The following is an 18556-nucleotide window of genomic DNA, read 5'->3' on the forward strand; positions in this document are numbered from 1 at the left end:
TTAAAACCTAAGTAATGAAAAGGGACATATAAAACTCTTCACATGAGTGGAGTTAGTTCCTAATAAAGTAGTAGGACCTCCCAACAATTGCAAAAGACTTCAAATACACATACAAATACAAATTACAACCACAATTATTGCAAAAATTAGTGACTTAGCTTAAAGACTAGATATAAAAAGGTCACTACAAGTTGTTTAGTAATGGAAAATTTGCCTATTTGTAAATATCATTGACGTTAGAAAATCCATTACATAGATTTTCAAATCTCCTGATATAATGGATTTTTGCTCGTAGTTCAACGCTAACGGCAAAAATAATGAAAAAGACATGATTGTGAATCGTGAAGTTAACATCATTGATTAGTGTGTGAAAATATGGATTGCTACTGAACTAGACTACTCCTAAGCCAACTAATGATAAGATTTTTGATGGGTAGCTATTAATAACTAATCTTATGATATTACTTGTATTTTTTTAGGAAATTTACAAATAAAAGATAATTTTGGTGTTGCCAAATATACATGATGTCATCAAATCCATATATTCAATGATCAAATCTTACTCCATGGATTTTGCTAAATAGTGGCAAAAATCTAAGTTTATAAACTTAGAGTATAAGATAATTATCGATAAATATTTCTCTATTTTTTTTTTTTTTTTTGTAAAAAAATAAACTATCTTAACATTTCAGGCTCGGTTAATTTTGGTGGACGAACTTTTCTTAGAAGATGAGTTTCCGTAATTTCTCTACTTTCCCTTTTTTGTTTTGTTTTGTTAAAGGATGAAAAACAATTTTCCCATAGGTGAAAAGTTACTTTTAAATTTTTAACAAAACCAAAATTATTTTCCATGATTTCTCGATCTTGTGCTTCCATTTCTCTTATTTTCTATAAGTTTTTCCAATTTTTAAACAGAGAAAAACTCTTTTCACAAACATAACCTAAATTTATATTGTTCTATTACTCATATAGAGAGATTTCTCAACAAGGACATTGGACATAGATTGGGCCACATGATTGTAAAATTTTGTTTAACCTTTTAATTAATACGCAGTATATGTATTACAAAATTAATAACATCATATTTCTCGTCAACACTTTATGCATTAGGACTGTTATCAAATACGTAGCATTAACTAGATGTTTTTAATGGTTATGTTGAGTAAAATGGGTGTTATAATCTTTGCACGTAATTAAGAAATAAGAATGGCAGATGACAATGATCTCATCATTTTTCACGTAATTATGCATGTAAGAAGAGGTAAATCACCGACAAGTATTATACTCCTTTTGTGCTTTTGTGAAAACGTGACTTTTTTCAAGAATGTAGTTCACTTTGCTTGTTGTGGTGTACTGTGGACGTGTGGTACCAAATCAAACAAGATTATTTTTGTACACAACTTGTGTTCAATAAAAGTATAGAACATAATCTGATTTTGAGAAAAAGAAAATGAACTAAAATACTCCATAACTTGTTTATTTAACTTAATATAGACCAAAATTGTTGCAACAAAAAAATAAATAAATAAAATATAGATCGACTAAAATAGGTGGGAAGATCAAAGAAAATGCGGGAATCTAAAGTAGTATATTTTTTCGTCCTTAGTAGATTAGGATATATTACTTTAATTTCCTTCATTTTTTTGATCCTCCCACCTATTTGTTCCATATTTTAATTACTATAATATGGTAAGGTTAATTGGGTCTCAACCCAAGGCTCGTATCACAAGAAATCTGTCTAACAATGCCTGGGAGCAAAGGGAGGGAATTTGTCATTGATGAAAATTGAACCTCACACCTAGAGGATGTGAGGCGATCTTCACTCGAAGGTCTTTTGTCCAATTTTGTTTTCCTTAACAACCATTATAAAGAACAATTAAGTTAACTAAGCTTACATGTATACCTAAAATCCTTAGGTACCAACAAAAATTTACAATTTCTTTTCACTTCTAGTAAAATTAAGTTGATTAGACTAGTAAGCAAACCTTAATATAATTTTTTTTTTTTTTTTTTTTTTGATGGGACCTTAATCTAAATTTTATAAATAGTGGTGTCACTATCAAATTCCATTCCATTTGCTTATTTTAATTTCTTGTATAATAAAATTTGTAGTTGAAATCTTGAGGTTGTACAAGTTCATCTGGTTGAGTTTAATGGCACATGGTGTGAGAAAATGAAAGGGGCTAACTAAGCTACTTAAAATTGGGTCGTGAGAGAAACCTTGTCAAGAAACCTATTTAGTTGGACCCAAACACAAAGAAAAAGACTAGTTATAGTTAAGCCAAGGACGACCATATTTATTGCCTAAGGCCGACGTCGCGGCCATTGCCGGTACATCAACTTGGCCTTGTTGCTTCACTCAATTAGTGTCTAGGGATGCCTTTGCAACTTCATGACATTGCACATGATTTGTGGGGCACGGGATGTTTTTGGTAAAAATTACTCCTAATGTCATTTGTCAATATCAATATCAATGTGTTATTACTCTGTGCAAGTTTTCTATGCCCGGTTAGATTTTCAGAATGTACAAATTGTAAGTTGTAGTTTTGGTGTACTCCGTAATGGTAGGTATATTTCGTAACCTTATCCATTGTTGTAGGACATGCGCGATTATGATATGTAATGGTGGTGAACTTGATTGTCAAGACTCCGATATCAAATTGTATTAATTGTAAAGTAGTTTTATGACTCGTACAACACACGGAAATGGGAGAGGAAAGGGCAAGAGGATAAAATTGATGGAATGAGATGAAATAGAATAAATACTTTGTAAAATAAAATGATCAACTATTATTGATCTTCGCCCCAAATTACTTGAAAAATCAAATTGGAATGAATGGAATAAGTGAAGGAGAAAAGTCCTTTCAAATTTATGTTATCATAAACTAGATGCAGAGTTACAACCAGCAAATAATTTACTTCGTATAACTTAATAATGAAAACACTCAATCATACCTCGGAATTTTCAAGCTAGTTATAAATGAAAACACTCAAATCATACCAGAATTTTGACACTTCTTCAATATATGAACAAGAAACTTGAGACAATCATATAAGAATCTAACTGCAATATGGATGTTCGACAACCATCAGCAAATAATGTACTAGAGAATGTAAAACCAAATGAAAATTTCAGTTAAGAAACTACAGATTTACACCTATGATTTATAATGTTATAGCAAAACCATACATCAGAAATGAGCCGCGCTTCTTTTCACCTACCATTCAAAATTATAATAGCAGTCACCAGGCTAAAAAAAACACAATTGCTACGGATAAGGAGGCCATTTTTAACTTAATAGGATGTTTCATCCTTTCTTGATGCTAGGACCAGCTGCAGTCTTTGAGCACCCACCTGTACCATAATCAGAAAATCTTCCACCAAAAAGATGCATCGGGTGTTAGCTTGTTTTCTTCAGCTTGCTAGGAAAATCTTTGCCAGGGTTTCCCTTATGAGAGAAACTGCTTTTTATTTTCTGTCGGCTCAGGACAAACATACTGCTTTTTTGAGGAGTATGCAGGGCTCCCTCAACACAATCACTAGCTTGAATGCAGCCCCAAGTTCTTGATGATCCCTCTTCACTGAAAGTTCTTAGTCTTGGGAAATTATTGCGCAGCCTTGCCAAAGTATGCTGCTCGGGAGAATGTTCTCTTTCGAGTTTGGAACAAATAGGACAAGGAGGGTCATTTTTATGGGACTTTGGAGTTGTCTGATCCAAGCATTCTGCGTGGAAAACATGCCGGCAAAAAAGAACCCCAGCAACAGGCATATCTTCACTTTTAACAATCCGTCTTGAGCTCCAAGGTGATCTCTGAGAAAGTAATCTATCACACAATCCACATTTAAAGCCCTCATTTGCATTAGAGGTTCGAGCAAGAAACTCGGATTCAAGTCGCTCAGAGATATCTGTCAAATCAATACTGCTGCTGCCACTGCTCAACCGATGAGAATCGCTCAGGGGAGTGGTAGCATCATATGCAGGAAGTCCGGCAGCAGGGCTCGCAGACACTTCTCTTGTAAATGAATGAACTGGGAAGGATAGAGGATGTACAGGCTTGGAAATGAACGAACGATGATTGGGGAAGTTCCGTGGAGTTGAAAGGCTATGCTTTCCTATGTGCTCGAACTCACTACCATCTGAACGAGGTGAAGTGATTCCCCCACCATCTTGAACCACGGAAGTACCCTTCAAAGAGAGTATAGGTCAACTAATAAAACCACTGTTAAAGAATATTTAAAATATTAATCAAACACCAAATTATATAGTACCTCCATTGTAGGGGTGAAGCTTAACGGCCCAGATATCGTATCTGCAGCATTAATTATATACATCAAAGGAGCATAATTGAAAATAAATGCAGGTAAACAATTTAAAGCAACTCAGAAAAAATCAAATCAATGCAAAGGCTACAAGATGATACAGTTCTCCAGGAAGGAAAATAAAGCGCAAGCATAGCATAACATTACACTCCATGCCATTAGCACTTGAGAAGAAAACTAATGTATAAGTGTATAACCTATTGGGTCATCCAACTCTATCGGCCATTCGGCAGTTAACAAGTATTAGATTTTGGGATTTCACATCATCACATGTTAGGATTGTACAGATGTACACCAACAAAATTGACACAAAACATCGCTCTTAGTAACATCAAAACAAACAATTCATAGACTGCAAGCATGTGAATAGTTTGCCTTACTAGTTAGCCCCTTGCTTTCACCTAAAAGCACTAAAACAGTTGCAAAGATGCTAAAGGTTGTTTTAGATATGACCCTTATTGGCAGAAAAAATGAAAATCACACAGGAAATACAATATCCATCGCTAAAGGAAAAAAAATGAGGGAAAGCAACTATGGTTCCCTAGAGGAAAGCAGTACACACCTCTCCTGGCAGAAGTTTCAAATTCATCAATACTGACTCCTCGTACTGGTGGGGGTGTCCATGGCTGAATAAATGAAGCATCAGACGGACTGCTAAAATACAGGGCACCACCCTCAGATGCAGAGTATTGGTGAGTTGGATGATAACCACCTCTTATCCAGCTCCGGCTTTCTTTGCTGTTTGACGATGTAGATCCAAACAACTGAATGCTGTCACTAGAACCATACTGTATTCCTTCGGGCTGGAAGCCATAGTCCCATCTTGACGGTGGTGGTGAGAAGCTTGTATTAGTTCGCCAATATGGTTCATGAGGCCCCATAGGCCACTCCCGGCTTGTAGCATTTGACCCATGTGGCCTAGCGGCCACACAACAAAGAGACCCCGTCTTAGCTATGTTTTGTGAGACCCACAAGAATATTCCCCCTTGCCTTAAAACTGTAGCAAACTAGCAAATACTAGCCTTGAAAATACAACAATTTTTACACGGTCACAACATGAACACAAGATCAATGTACACAAGACAACCAATTTATCACTGCTCTATATTGAAACATTTCTACGGTATTCTCTAAAGAGAACATATATTTTGAGAACTTTTCACAAAATTGGATAAAGAGAGATGCTATTTTGTTGGTACAACTTTATGATAATATATGCACGGATATCTACACCAAGGAATATTAAAGACATAGTTCCATCTTTGGATCTTCTTCAAAATGTTGTAGCATGGTACCAACTTGATGCCTTGATATCAGTCCTGGGTAGTACACAAAACAAAGAGAGCTTAGCCACAATCAACGGGCAAAGAAGTTATTCATATGCTGAATTAAGAAAATCAATTTCAAATCTACTAGTGAGAGTGGCTGTGAGGATCAGACAAAAAAGTTGGAACATGTCCAATTACTTCACCATGAATACCCTAGATCCTCAACAGGCCGATTATGTAAAGTGGCCACTTAATCTTACATCCCACTAAATCCTAGATTAAATTATAAGGTTACCCAGGACCTAGAAGACACCTACAATAATCCCCTTGTCTTGATATGCCCAATGACAACATATAAATATCAATGCTCAATGGTCACCAAACTAATGTGAGAAGCTATATGGTCCAAGGTCAGAAAATACTTCCTGGAGCATTAACATATTACTCCTTTGTTCTGTAATGGTTCCACCTATTCAATATATACACAAATAATTGTAACGGTAAAAATTAAGCCCTGTGGATCATCCAATGGAGTTCATATCAAGAAATGTAGATAGCTAAGTTTAATCTTGGCTAGCCTTTGCCTACAATTAGCTACCAGCCTATGAAAAGCCTATATGTCCTAGCAACATCCAGAAGATATGCCAACGGCAGGCAAACATCACATTTCGACTATTCACCTCACCATAAGCCTAGGTTGTGCTCATGGACAATGCACAACATGCCAAGCACCAACCACATCTAACAAATGCACAACATGCCAAGCACCAACCACATCTAACCCACAGCTCAATTAACTAATTAAGGCAACTCCAATGGTTGAATAGCAATTCTTGCTAGCAAAGTTCCACTAGCATGTTAAGGGGAAGGCTATGACAGGCCTAGAAAAGATACAGATATGTTCATGCACATCTAGCGGTACCCAAAACCAAGGTTCATGGTTACCAAGTAGGTACTTGCAAGCTCAATGCATGTCAAAGCTAAAAAATGAAACAAAGCAGTCCAAGAGAGCTGCACAGGGACTAAACATGTAAGCAAAACAATCTTATAGGCACATGCAGCAGTGTCTGTTGCTTGATGACTAGCACCACTTTTCCACACTTTTGTGCCACTACTGGGAATGTAGTATCAGCACCATGTAGCACAAGGTGCTCTACACTTCGTTTTCTTCCAAAGTAATTCTAGCCCTAACTAATTGCTTGCCAAATTCAATTCCTGTATGCTCATGTCTAAACACATCAACCCCTAGTCCTCCTCATAGGTTATAATCTTCATTACCACCCAAAATCTTTCCTGAAATGCCTTTTATCTATTACCATTTAAAGCATCACATGGACTAGTGCAACCAAAACTGACTCAGGCCTCTGATCCTAAAATTTTAAGGTAAACCAATGAGAGCCTTTATTTTCTACTTTTCTCCTCTTTCTTCTTTTATTTGTTTTCCAGTTCTGTTCACTTGATTGTTTTCATAAATTCATCGTATTTACAATTTAAATCATGTTTAGTATTGGTACTATCTCTACCATACTGTACAACTGTAAATTAATTTTTGCTCCATCTTATGTATCTACAGATTCTCAGTTGGCTGACATTTTTTACGAAGGCACTTGGCAAACGACAGTTCGATTTTCTGTTGTCCAAGTTGGGCATTCTAGATCCTCACCATGCTCCAACTTTGAGGGGATGTTGCGATATATGATAAATATATGATGAAGATTTGATTTGATATGATAAGCATTGTTAGTTGGCAAAAGAAAGAGTTATGTTAAGTTGTGATCTTAGCTAATATTCTTTACATAATTATCTCATGTATTACATTATATATTTCGGCCAAGAGCATGAATACAGTCAAGCATTATTATTCCTCATAATTATTTGACAATTTTGGATGCATTACATATTTACATACAAATTATTTCTGAAATCAAATAATCCATTGTCAGCTTAATATAGGTTTTGCTACATTTAATTTATCAAAAACTGAATATTAAATTGTACATTGTGTGATAACCATAACAAGCTATAATAATTTTTAGTATGTGTCCATCAAATTCCAGTTTGGTTGTTTACTTATACTTGTAAAGGTTGAATAGAGGCCATGCAACAAACAGAGATGTGAAGCACTTCAGACGGCCCCAACTTTCACCTTAAAATTTGAGGTTTTGGTATCAACCATCAATTTGCGATGCCATTCTCCTAAAATGCAGCAGAATTGTACTTTAAGGAAGATTCCTAATCACTGTTAATTTAATACAAAAAACAAGTCAATGACTTCCCCTTCATTTTTCTAACGTCTTAATAGCTTCATTCCACATCGTCCAAAACCTAAATGGATCTCTGTGCTCTACACACTTTACTTAGGATCAAAAAGCTACTGAAGTCTCCCAAATTAGAATCTTCCCTGACCAACCCCCAGTTCCACACACAGATGCCAACAAGTCTAAACAACATAGTTCTTGCCGCAATTTGCTTGTAAAAAAAATCGGAAGTACTACAAAGTCAACAATAGTAAACTAATCTCAAATTATCTATCTCTGACATGAACGTTTACTCCTACCATCAAGTGAATGCCATTATTTCTATTCTAAACTGTCTATAAAGAAACTTGCACTCACCCCCCCACAAGGCCACAAGAGAAGGAATCAAATTTTGTTTTTCGCAAAAGCTTTCACTCTCACATACTTCATTCTGAATTCCTCTACACCTCTACAAAATAAAAAAACCCGAATTCGGTCAAAATTTCTCTCTTTGTCTCATATAGGCCAGAATTTCTTCGATTTTGAACATGGAACGATGGCATTAATCATGTGTCCATGAAACACAGAAAAGATATACTGCATGAACTAATCAACTAAACCTCAAATTCTCCTTCTAATTCTAGTAACAGTTCAATAAACAAAGAATCTAATAACACAAAAACCAACAAACAAGAAATTTCTTCATACTTTCAGCTCCACTTTCTCAATTAAACTTCAAAAATAGTACTCAATAATCCAATCAAAAGCTAAACCACAACCATTCCAACTTTTTCACAAGATTCCAACAGCTCATGCATTTTTTTTTTTAAAAGCAACACCCACTAAAGCTAACAAAAGAAACATCATATTTTTATCATCAAAATAAAAAATAAAAAATCAACTGAAATAAATTGGGCAAAAAAAAAAAAATTGAGTTAATCATCAGTAAATAAATTCTTAAAATTGATTAAAAAGTAGGAGTTACCTGGGAAAAAACACAGTTGACTAAAGAGAGAATGATGGAAGGAATTGAAGAAATGATAAGAAGAATAAAATCTAAATAATTTGGTTTAGCACATTCTTCGCAAACATAAACCCTAATTTGTCGGAAAGAGGGGAAAAGTACCAAATTGATTTTTAGAGAGACATAAATAGTAGTGTTGTACTGTAGTACTTGATGAGGAGTGGAGAAGTTGCTCTCTTTTCTTTTTAGAAATTGTACTCTTTCTCTCTCTCCATTGTCTTGTACTTTTATCGTGTGATTAGCTTTTTTTAGCCTTTTGCTTTGTCTTTTTTATTTTGATTTTTTAAATTCATATTTTGGCTATGGTTAGTTCATCTTATTTTAAAACCTTACTCCGTATTACTTATGTCTGACCGGATAATAAAAATAACGGGTTGGAGTAAGTTTTGGACACACTTAATCGATTTATGTATGTCATGTTATAACTAAGCATCTTTAGCTTGTAATGAAAAAATGATGAAAATTACATGTTAATAAAATACACATTAAACAAATTTAATAATACCCCATTTGATATAAACTTATAAAGAAAAAGAGTACGAGAGATAGGATATAGGTGGGAAAAGAAGTGGAGGAAAATGTGACATATTTTTTATAGGATAAATATATAGCCCTTACCCTTAGGATTACAAATAAGCATTAAATATCTTTTATTATTTAGGGTCTGTTCACATTTACTTCAGTTCAGTTCAGTTCAACTCCAATCAGTTTGTTCAATTCAGTTCATCTCTTAATTTCCTTCTCTCATAAAATATTCATTTCAGCTCAATTCATTTCAGTTCAGCTCCAACTAGTTCAGTTCAGTTAAGCTCCAATCAGTTCAGTAGTTCAGTTCAGCTCAGTTCAATAAATGTGAACAGACCCTTAGTAGAGTATTATCTTAGGGATGTATGACAAAACCACACGCAAATCAGTGTAATTAATGAACACATTTGATTAATACTTTTCTCTTTTATCTTCTTATACGTAGCTCTTAGAGTTATGTATAGCATTTTTTATAAATTATTATCAATTTAAAAATAAAATTTTACTCCGTATATATTAGTACTATAAATTCAAACATACAAGACATACTTATGTGTGAAATGATTTCATTAAAGTTTTATCAATGATAGTCTTTGAATTAAGCAAAAAAATAATCTTATTATTTTCATTGCGTGCATGGAATCTAAACTAGTTTCGGTTAAAATAAGACTGGTTCTTTACACTTAAAAAGAATAATTTGTTAGTGTAATATTTCTATGAAATTACTTAGCATTTTGCAATTCATTTATAAACAATTGATACTCCGCATTCCTAATGTTGCTTCCCTTCACAATTATTATGCAACAAACTCCGACTCAAAACTTCCATGGCATCATGTTGTGTAGTTGAAGGTATATTGAATTCGAAACACTTCCTCTTCATCGACGCCATTATTAATTTCAAGAAAATTTCCTGGTACTACATTCAATTGCACATATTGATATCAACTAGGAATTACTCTACCAACATTCTCTATCGTTGTCTTTTATGACAATATGTACTAAGCATCATATACTTTACGACCCCAACAAACTGAAACTACGCCACAAAATTAGCACACTCATCATCATATAAAGAACTAGGTATTGGACTTAATATGATTGATTAAGAAATCCAGCCAAGCCATCACTTATGTCCACTAATGTTTGCTCCTGGACCTTGGCTTGGCCACCTGGCTATCAGCCTATCACACCTAAAATATCGACAGTGCCTCGAGAGGCCCTTCACTGAGTCATTTGTGAGCAATTCCGTAGAGATGAGGATTTATAAACAAGGCACTAGAGATGAAACTCGTGCTGCTATTGACACTAGAAAAGCCTGCTTCGGAAATGTGCTTCTCCGTTTCTCTTGTCAGATGACATCCATCAGCTAACAGCTGCTGCAGCGGGTTGAAAATTTTCTGCAGAAGTCTCAGTGATGTTCCATCTATTTATAATAAAATTGAAAAAAAAATGTGTGAGCTTCTGATAAATCAAATGCAAACATGCTGTATCAAGTCTTAGCTGACTGAACAGACCAGAAAGTATTTGGTTCAGTACATCGTACCCTTTGCAGCCACATGCTCCACAAACAAGTAAATGCCCCCTGGTTTAAGCACTCTCTTTATCTCTGTAGAAAATGTGAAAGACAAATTAGGTGACTGGTTCTTGGTGTCTTTTGCAAATCCGGAAATGACAATAGTTGTGCAGATACAACTGAATCAGATCAGGAAATTGCAATGAAAAACCAACTAGTTTTGTGGTTTGGAAATTCAATTGCTCCTAGTTTTCTTCTCATAATTACTTCTGTAATCACTAAGGCATCCTCCTTACAGGTTCAATATGCCATTGAATTCTTTTCATCCCTTCTACATCAATTGTGTTGTCGTCTACTGAATTTCTTTATGCTTATATAACTTGTTGGCCATTTTCTTTTATAGAATAAGTCGCTGTTAGATCTGAGTTTACAAATCCATTTTGTCAACAACTAAACACAATTTCAAGTGATGCAAAAGACATGAATTTTTTTTGGGTATGTCAAATGTCTCAATTATCATGGAAACTTAGAAAGCAACCATCCAGGAACTCAATTATAGAAGATGTTTGGCAATTAGTTCTTGATAATCAATACTTAATCCATATGCTTTCAGTTCAATAGCGTTTATTTTTTGTAACTAAATAATTGTGCTCATTACATACACGAATGCAGAAACCAGACAGAAGATAAAAGGCGGCTACCTTGAAGAGTCCTAGGGACATCTTTGACAGAACACAATACAAGTGTTCCAATGACAGTGTCAACAGAGGCATCATCCAGTGGTAAAGCCTCCCCTACCTGCACAAACAGTAATCGTGGTATATAGCACAAACAATGAAGCAGAACTAAATCATTCATGCAGGATCTCAACTTATATTTTAGTGTCCTAACTCCTAAGAGTGGAAAATAGGCCTATAGTAAAGAAACTCACCGCTTGAACGAATTTAAATTTTTCTGGGGAAAGACCTGCAGCATCGGCTGCTATCCTGGTATACTTCTCCATCTTTCTGTTCGGATCAATCCCAAAAACCATATGTGCATCACTGGCATAGTATTTAAAATTAGGCCCTGTCCCAACACCTATCTCCAAAACTTCTTTGGTTTGTCCCTTCAACTTATTAAAGAGCTGAGACTTGTAACCTGCAACCTTACCAATTAACAAAGCGTATGCAAATGCAAGACGCAAATGACAGTAATTAGGCAACCTGGTACATCAATCCGCAAGCATAAAAGCAACAAACATGGAAGGAATTAAGGAACTGTAACAGATAATAACTGACCTCAGCTTCATATTCTTTCATGCCATAGTTCATAACTGATGCATAGAATTCCTCGTACCAATCTGACCTTGGAGGGTGGATTTTGTTTAGCATGTCCTGTGCTTTAAGATGATCAGGATCAAATATAATGACTGGAATACTGGATCATCTTGTTCGTTTCTGCTAACTGACTATAGTTATGACCATTACAACCCCTCAAGGAAACTAGCACCATAGCATTGTGATGGCCCTTTCCAATGGCGAAGCTAGCTATGTACTGATGTATGTGAGTATTCAAACACACCCATTCAGTGGTATTTTTTATAAGATCCTTTTCTTTCTATCATACATTATATACCTGAAATTACCAGCCATTAAAAGGAAAAAAACTAAAGAAAGTATGGCATGATCATGAAATGTGCAAATCAAACCAACCATTATGTTCTATTTCTCTCATTGTCTTCATTTGCCGCCGTCTCACTACATGCTAGACAACTTCAAATTTATTTTTCCTAATTTGCAATAGCATATGTCGAAGTGCATATTAACTCAGGAACTAAAATAATTTAGCCCAAACAATTGCTGAATTAGAGGGGATAAAAAAGCCTAAGCCAAATTTTTTACCCTTCCTTTTTCTAATTCCAACTTGTAATGACTTTCTCCTTAATCTAATCCAGCAAAGATGGCAATATTTTCTTGCTTATGCCCTGCTGATTGGAGCCTTGTTCAATAAGGATGCACAAAGCTGCTAGTAGGATTTAGAATTCTACATAAACCTTATCATTTGTTTGGCTGATTCTTTTGTTAATGTACATACAAGTATAAATATTTCACCTTCTACTTTTTAGATTCATATACAAATACTCCGTATTTGATTTTTCCATCTAGATTAGTTGCTACTTGTCATATTAGTAGTTTAAATTACACTATCAACGCGACAATTGATTGCATGTGACATGAGTATAATATTTCTTCTTGTTTTTTTTCCCTTTCCTAGGATGCTCCAATCCAAAAGTAGCTCATGATTAAAGATCCTACTATATATATATATATATATATATATATATATATATATATATATATATATATATATATATATATATATATATATATATATATCTATTATGCATAATGCATTCATCTTCACCATAATAATTAATTAAAAAAAAAAAAAATTTACCCTACAAAAAATACTAACTTAAACCTAATAGATAAAAACAAGATTGTCAAAGTGTAATTTGAACTCCTTCCATATATACTCCACTCATACACAAATTCTAAATCATACATAAATAATATAATTATACTCCTTCCATCAAATATTAATAGTCACGCTGATAATGTAATTTGAACTAGTAACACGAGAATCTAACCTGACTAAAAGAGTACATTCAAAAAGAGAGATGAAATATACCATGGAAGATGAGTTGGGCTCTAACTCAAAAGCAAGAGAGGGAAGTGAAGTATGAAAAACAGTGCTTGCAATTGTCTCCATAAAATGTCTTCTTCCACATTTGCAGAATCCTAATGACTGCAAAAATATGGGTTTTTGGGGATTTTGCCCTGTTCTTGTATCAATTAAATTGCAATCTTTATTAATTTTAGTATAATTAGCTGATGATTTGAACTGGGAATTAGTATTTTTTGTGGAAAATTGAAAAGGAATGGGGAAATTTGAGGTGGGTAGTAAATTGGAGTGGATCATTTCTTGATTTTTGTTGCTTGCTATTGCTTAAGTGACGATCAACTATAGTGGTACTGATTTAAGCAGATACAGGGGTAAACCAGTAATTTCAAGTTTAATTATACGCAAAACCTCTAGAATTTTTTTTCCCAATTTGCTTTATTGGATTTGTTTTTCTTTTTTAAGGTAAGAAAATAAACATTAGGAAACTCTCCTCAATCCTCACGAGGAGTAAAAAATTAAATTAGGCCAAAATTGCTTTATTGGATATGATATCAACCTTTTTTTGGGATGTATGATACTCTGTATTATTCGTTATTTGTCGATTAAAAAAACTTTATTCGTTCTTTTTTAATTGATATATTTTGACTTTTGACACTATTAACACAGTCAATTAGTCATGTATGTCGTGTAGAGGTGACAAAAACTGACTTGATTTGTTTCGATCTTAAAAAAACCCAATTTAGCTTTAGATTTCGACTTGTATGAACACAATAATTATGTTTAGCTTAACTAAAAAAATCTGATCTCACCAAACTCGACTCAAATACCCGAATTGACATCTTTAGGGCCTGTTCTCATTGACTGAACTCAGCTGAACTGAACTGAACTGAACTGAACTCAGCTGAACTGAACTGAACTGAACTCAGCTGAACTGAAATGAACTGAACTGAAATGAATATTTTATAAGAGAAGGAAATTAGGAGCTGAGCTGAACTGAAATGAACTGAAATGAACTGAACTGAACTGAATTTCAACGTAAGAGAACAGACCCTAAGTCATGTGGAATCTTCAATGTTTAATTCATAATATCATCAATTTATAACTTTATTTATTAATAATTAGATACTGATTATATGCGTTAACAAACATGAAAAAAAATACTTCCCAACTACAAAATACATTACAAATAAAATAGAGAAAGTAAAAAGATAGAGTTTATTTTATTTTATTTTTACCTTTTCACCAATTCCCACTTGAAGGCTATATTTTAACTGAAATATAAACGAATTTGTTTTGCCTTTGATCCAATAGGTCGATCCATATCTAACCCATTTATAAATTTTAACACACTTTATTATTATTATTATTATTACTATTATTATTGTTATGATCTTTTGTACAAACATTTATGTTTATAATCGGAAAAGATTGAGTTGACTAATTTTTTCTAGGGCTCATGGAAATATAAATGGTAATTGCTAACTTACCTTTGCATGAAAATTGATAAAACATGGTATTTGAGTCGAGTCGAGTCGAGTTTGAATCATTTGTAGATTATAATCATGTCTCATTAAAACGTACAACATGTTTGTGTCAATTTACAAATTTTAATAAAGGTTCATCAAAGAATTCAACCATACATTTATCGTCGTAATCGACAACACCATCTCAAATCCAACGATAACATATACAGAGTAAATGTATTTTTATCCAGGAAGTGTATTGTTTTTAAGTCGGGTCAATTTTTGACAAATCAGATCTCACTTACACATAAGATGACCAAAAACTAAGAGCCCAAGAGGAAAAAACAATAGAGACCAAATCCAACTATCAAAGGACAGACAAATAGTAGGGCCCTCCCACCATTCTTGTGCACAGTGAATATAACTAACACCAATTCCAGTTTTCTTACATCTCTTCCCATTTGCTCTGCCACTCTCTCCGCACTCATATTCAATCAGTTTATCAATCAATCAATCAGGTAATACATTAACCCTTTTCTTCAATTTCAGTTTTCTGTTTATTTCATACTTCTAATTATTTCAACCCCTCAAATTTCTGTATTTTTAATTATTTTTTTGGTAATTTTCTCTTGAGTTGCGTAGTTCTTAAGCTGAGTTTTTATACTATTTCATTCAACGTATCGCATTTGGGATATAATCTTCATTTTCTTCTTCTTCTTTTTTTAACTAATCAATATTTTGGTTGATTTTTGCATGATTTGATTAGTGATCTTGAGTACAGTAATTGATTAATTCATTAAGCATGGTTTGTCGATAATTTTTTTGTGATGGGAATTTTTTTTGTTTAGATTCCTTATACTTTAATTGATTCCCAGAAAAATATATGAAATCTGAACAATCTTTATTGCGGAGTTATGATTAAATGGGAACTTGATAAATTTGCATAAAAATTATGCAAATTAATATATGAAATCTAGTAGTATTTTTAAGGACAGTAAAATGTCGGGGTCAAATTACTATTTGAGGTCAAATCATGTCCTTGATTATGTGAAAATCATCCTAGGTAAGGTGCAAGAAGTTTTCATGTATATGAAATTGGGAATCTAAGATGTATTTTTAAGCACAACTTGGGTCAACTCTATTCTCGGATTCTTTATTTCACCTCAAGTACTTATGCCGGATCATCAATACGCTTGAAATATGTATAGGAACATTAGACTAGTATCTATGTCCAACACGACTACTAGAGCCCGAGTACATAATTTTGGGATGTGTTTATATTTCATCGCGCCCAATAATACTTGTCAAAGCTCTAAAATAAGGTATAATAAGCTATAACTTTTGGTTATTGGTAGAAAGTTACAAGAAAAAGTAGTTGGAGACAAGTACTGTAGTTAGTGGATGGAGGTAGGAGTTTCAATGTGCTTATAGTTTTATTAACATGTAACTTGTAAGTTTTTGGTAATTCTTTCTTTGTAAGATGGTCATTATCTTTGCGGAAGCAAGAAATGGAGATCTATGTGGGATGAATATAAACTAGAAATATACGATTAATTGGAACATAGAAGCATTAGGTGGTACTTGGTGAATCATTCCTCCTCAACACTGATTCTAGATAGGTGTTAGTTTTCAAAAGATTAAGATGGATTTAAAGACTGAATGAGTCCATTCTGAATCTGATTATCTGCCATATTAGTGATCTTTGTTATTGATGTTTCGAATGATCCAATTTATATATATCCTTTGGTCAGGCCAAACATAATGTCAGGAACTGGTGAAGAAAATGTCCAAGACAAAGGTGTTGTTGATGCTGAGCTACAAGAGAATGTTAATCAAGAATCTCCGAAGGAGGACACTGGAGACGTCAAGAAGATTGAGGAACATCCAATGCCATCTCCTGAACAGCAGGTATTAATGCTCTGATATATTCATGAATTGCTGATATTACTTGACTAGGTAATTGTTTGCTTTGTGAGGATCGTCTCTCTTAGTTTGTCTAATCAATACCTCTACAATCTTTTGTGATGGGGTGCCGTTATCTTTCAGGAGGAAACTATCAAGAAAAAGTATGGAGGGATTTTGCCAAAGAAGAAGCCACTGATTTCAAAGGCAAGAATTTATTTCTCTGTCCAATTCAAGTAGTAAATGTTGTTCTGTTTCTGTTATGAATGATGTAGGTAATTTTACAACCATTGCTTCCTTTTGCAGGACCATGAACATGCATTTTTTGATTCCGCTGATTGGGCATTGGGAAAGGTATTTTAATTGAATCCTTTGCAGTCTTGCACTCTACCAATAGTTCCCATCAATTAACATTTGTAATTTTTTTTTTATAATTTTTTATCTGGGGCTGAATGTATAATTTTAATAATCTGTGTCTCTATGTTATTGTTGTCATGCAAGCAGCAAAAAGGCCAGAAACCCAAAGGACCGCTAGAGGCACTCCGCCCAAAGTTGCAGGTAATTTTGATTAAGGGATTTGAGTTCTTGAAGCTTCAACCTTGAAACAAAACCTTCCAGTTATTTTTAATAAGATTAAGAAAACAATGTCATATGTTTCTCCAAGATTTGGAGATTCTGGCTTTCTGATTATAGTGTAATGTAAAGGGTCGCTTTAACAACCTGAGTCAGTTTTTGCATATAAATTTGTCGTGTACTTGTGAGATAATCGGCACCCAACAACCCTTAGCTTATGAGGTTCTCCAGAAACAGTGCAGGAGAATTTATTTTATGGAGATCAAGACATAGCTTAAGCTTTCTGGAGCATTGCTATATTTTATCTCTTGAATGGTATGGGATGATTGGTCGAGGCAGCTCCACTAACTTGTCTGTTAAATAATTTTAGTGCTTGAAGTAATTTCATTTAGAAGACAAATTGCTTTTTCATCTATCTTACATCAATTGAAAAGGCTAAATACTTGTGTTTTTGATGTCTTAGCCAACAAATCAGCAAACCCGTTCTAGGCGCTCAGCTTATGCTCCAGCTGGCAGTGAAGGTATGTGACTCATTTATCTGCCTGATAACCTCAGGTCTGGAAATACTAAAGACATCAATTTATATCTCATATATTCCGCCCGTTTAACAGATAATCCCAAATTGTCAGCTGCAGATCATGATGGCACTGGAGATGATGACAACCTTGAAAAGGCCGCTCCTGAGGTTCAGAGCTGCCACGAATAAGCTTTGTCTACAGTTCATCATGTACAAAAAGATAAAAACACCTCCATTGTTGGAAAAATGAGAGAAAGGAAACCGTTTTCCTATAAGTGCATATCATTCTGCTATAAAGATACACAGCTTTAGCTGAAACATCTAATACAGTGATATTGTGTGATGTGTACTCTTACTTGATCAACTGTTACTGTAATTGCTAGACATGCTGAAGTTTGAATCTTAAGAAGGTTTTCTAGCTGATGCACTTCTAGTTTTGCTGAAACTAGTATTAGCATTTCTCCTATATTTGACTCAAATTTCTTATACGGATTTCTCTGTTTTTCTCTTTTTCTAATAATGTTCTAACCTTTCCTTCCCTTCA

At 34.1% G+C, this 18556-nt stretch overlaps 3 protein-coding genes across 4 annotated transcripts; 1 reads left to right on the plus strand and 2 right to left on the minus strand.

The window, feature by feature from the left end:
- Window positions 1-3027: 3027 nt before the first annotated feature.
- LOC145601827 (uncharacterized) lies at window positions 3028-9085 on the minus strand. The gene is made up of 4 exons (XM_081657903.1): window positions 8812-9085; window positions 4884-5640; window positions 4271-4311; window positions 3028-4187 (listed from the first exon to the last, which is right to left on the minus strand). The coding sequence occupies exons 2-4, from the start codon at window positions 5200-5202 to the stop codon at window positions 3402-3404; spliced, it is 1146 nt and encodes a 381-aa protein (XP_081514029.1). The 5' UTR covers window positions 5203-5640; window positions 8812-9085; the 3' UTR covers window positions 3028-3401.
- Window positions 9086-10251: 1166 nt separating this feature from the next.
- On the minus strand, window positions 10252-13867 carry LOC145601943 (uncharacterized). Of its 2 annotated transcripts, none has more exons than XM_081658031.1 (6): window positions 13564-13867; window positions 12171-12266; window positions 11822-12037; window positions 11592-11688; window positions 10921-10983; window positions 10252-10800 (listed from the first exon to the last, which is right to left on the minus strand). In XM_081658031.1, exons 1-6 carry the CDS (start codon window positions 13852-13854, stop codon window positions 10607-10609), a joined length of 957 nt encoding a protein of 318 aa, XP_081514157.1. In that variant the 5' UTR covers window positions 13855-13867; the 3' UTR covers window positions 10252-10606. The 2 variants fall into 2 exon arrangements, with proteins under 2 accessions (XP_081514157.1, XP_081514158.1); XM_081658032.1 differs by having other exon boundaries at window positions 12171-12271; window positions 13564-13701.
- A 1512-nt stretch (window positions 13868-15379) lies between these two features.
- On the plus strand, window positions 15380-18556 carry LOC145602046 (uncharacterized). Its single transcript, XM_081658157.1, has 7 exons — window positions 15380-15538; window positions 16772-16928; window positions 17067-17129; window positions 17229-17276; window positions 17427-17480; window positions 17959-18016; window positions 18107-18556. Exons 2-7 carry the CDS (start codon window positions 16782-16784, stop codon window positions 18199-18201), a joined length of 465 nt encoding a protein of 154 aa, XP_081514283.1. The 5' UTR covers window positions 15380-15538; window positions 16772-16781; the 3' UTR covers window positions 18202-18556.

The sequence above is a fragment of the Chenopodium album genome, chromosome 21, assembly GCF_948465745.1.
Source record: "Chenopodium album chromosome 21, dcCheAlbu1.1, whole genome shotgun sequence".
Classification (NCBI taxonomy): Eukaryota; Viridiplantae; Streptophyta; class Magnoliopsida; order Caryophyllales; family Amaranthaceae; genus Chenopodium; species Chenopodium album.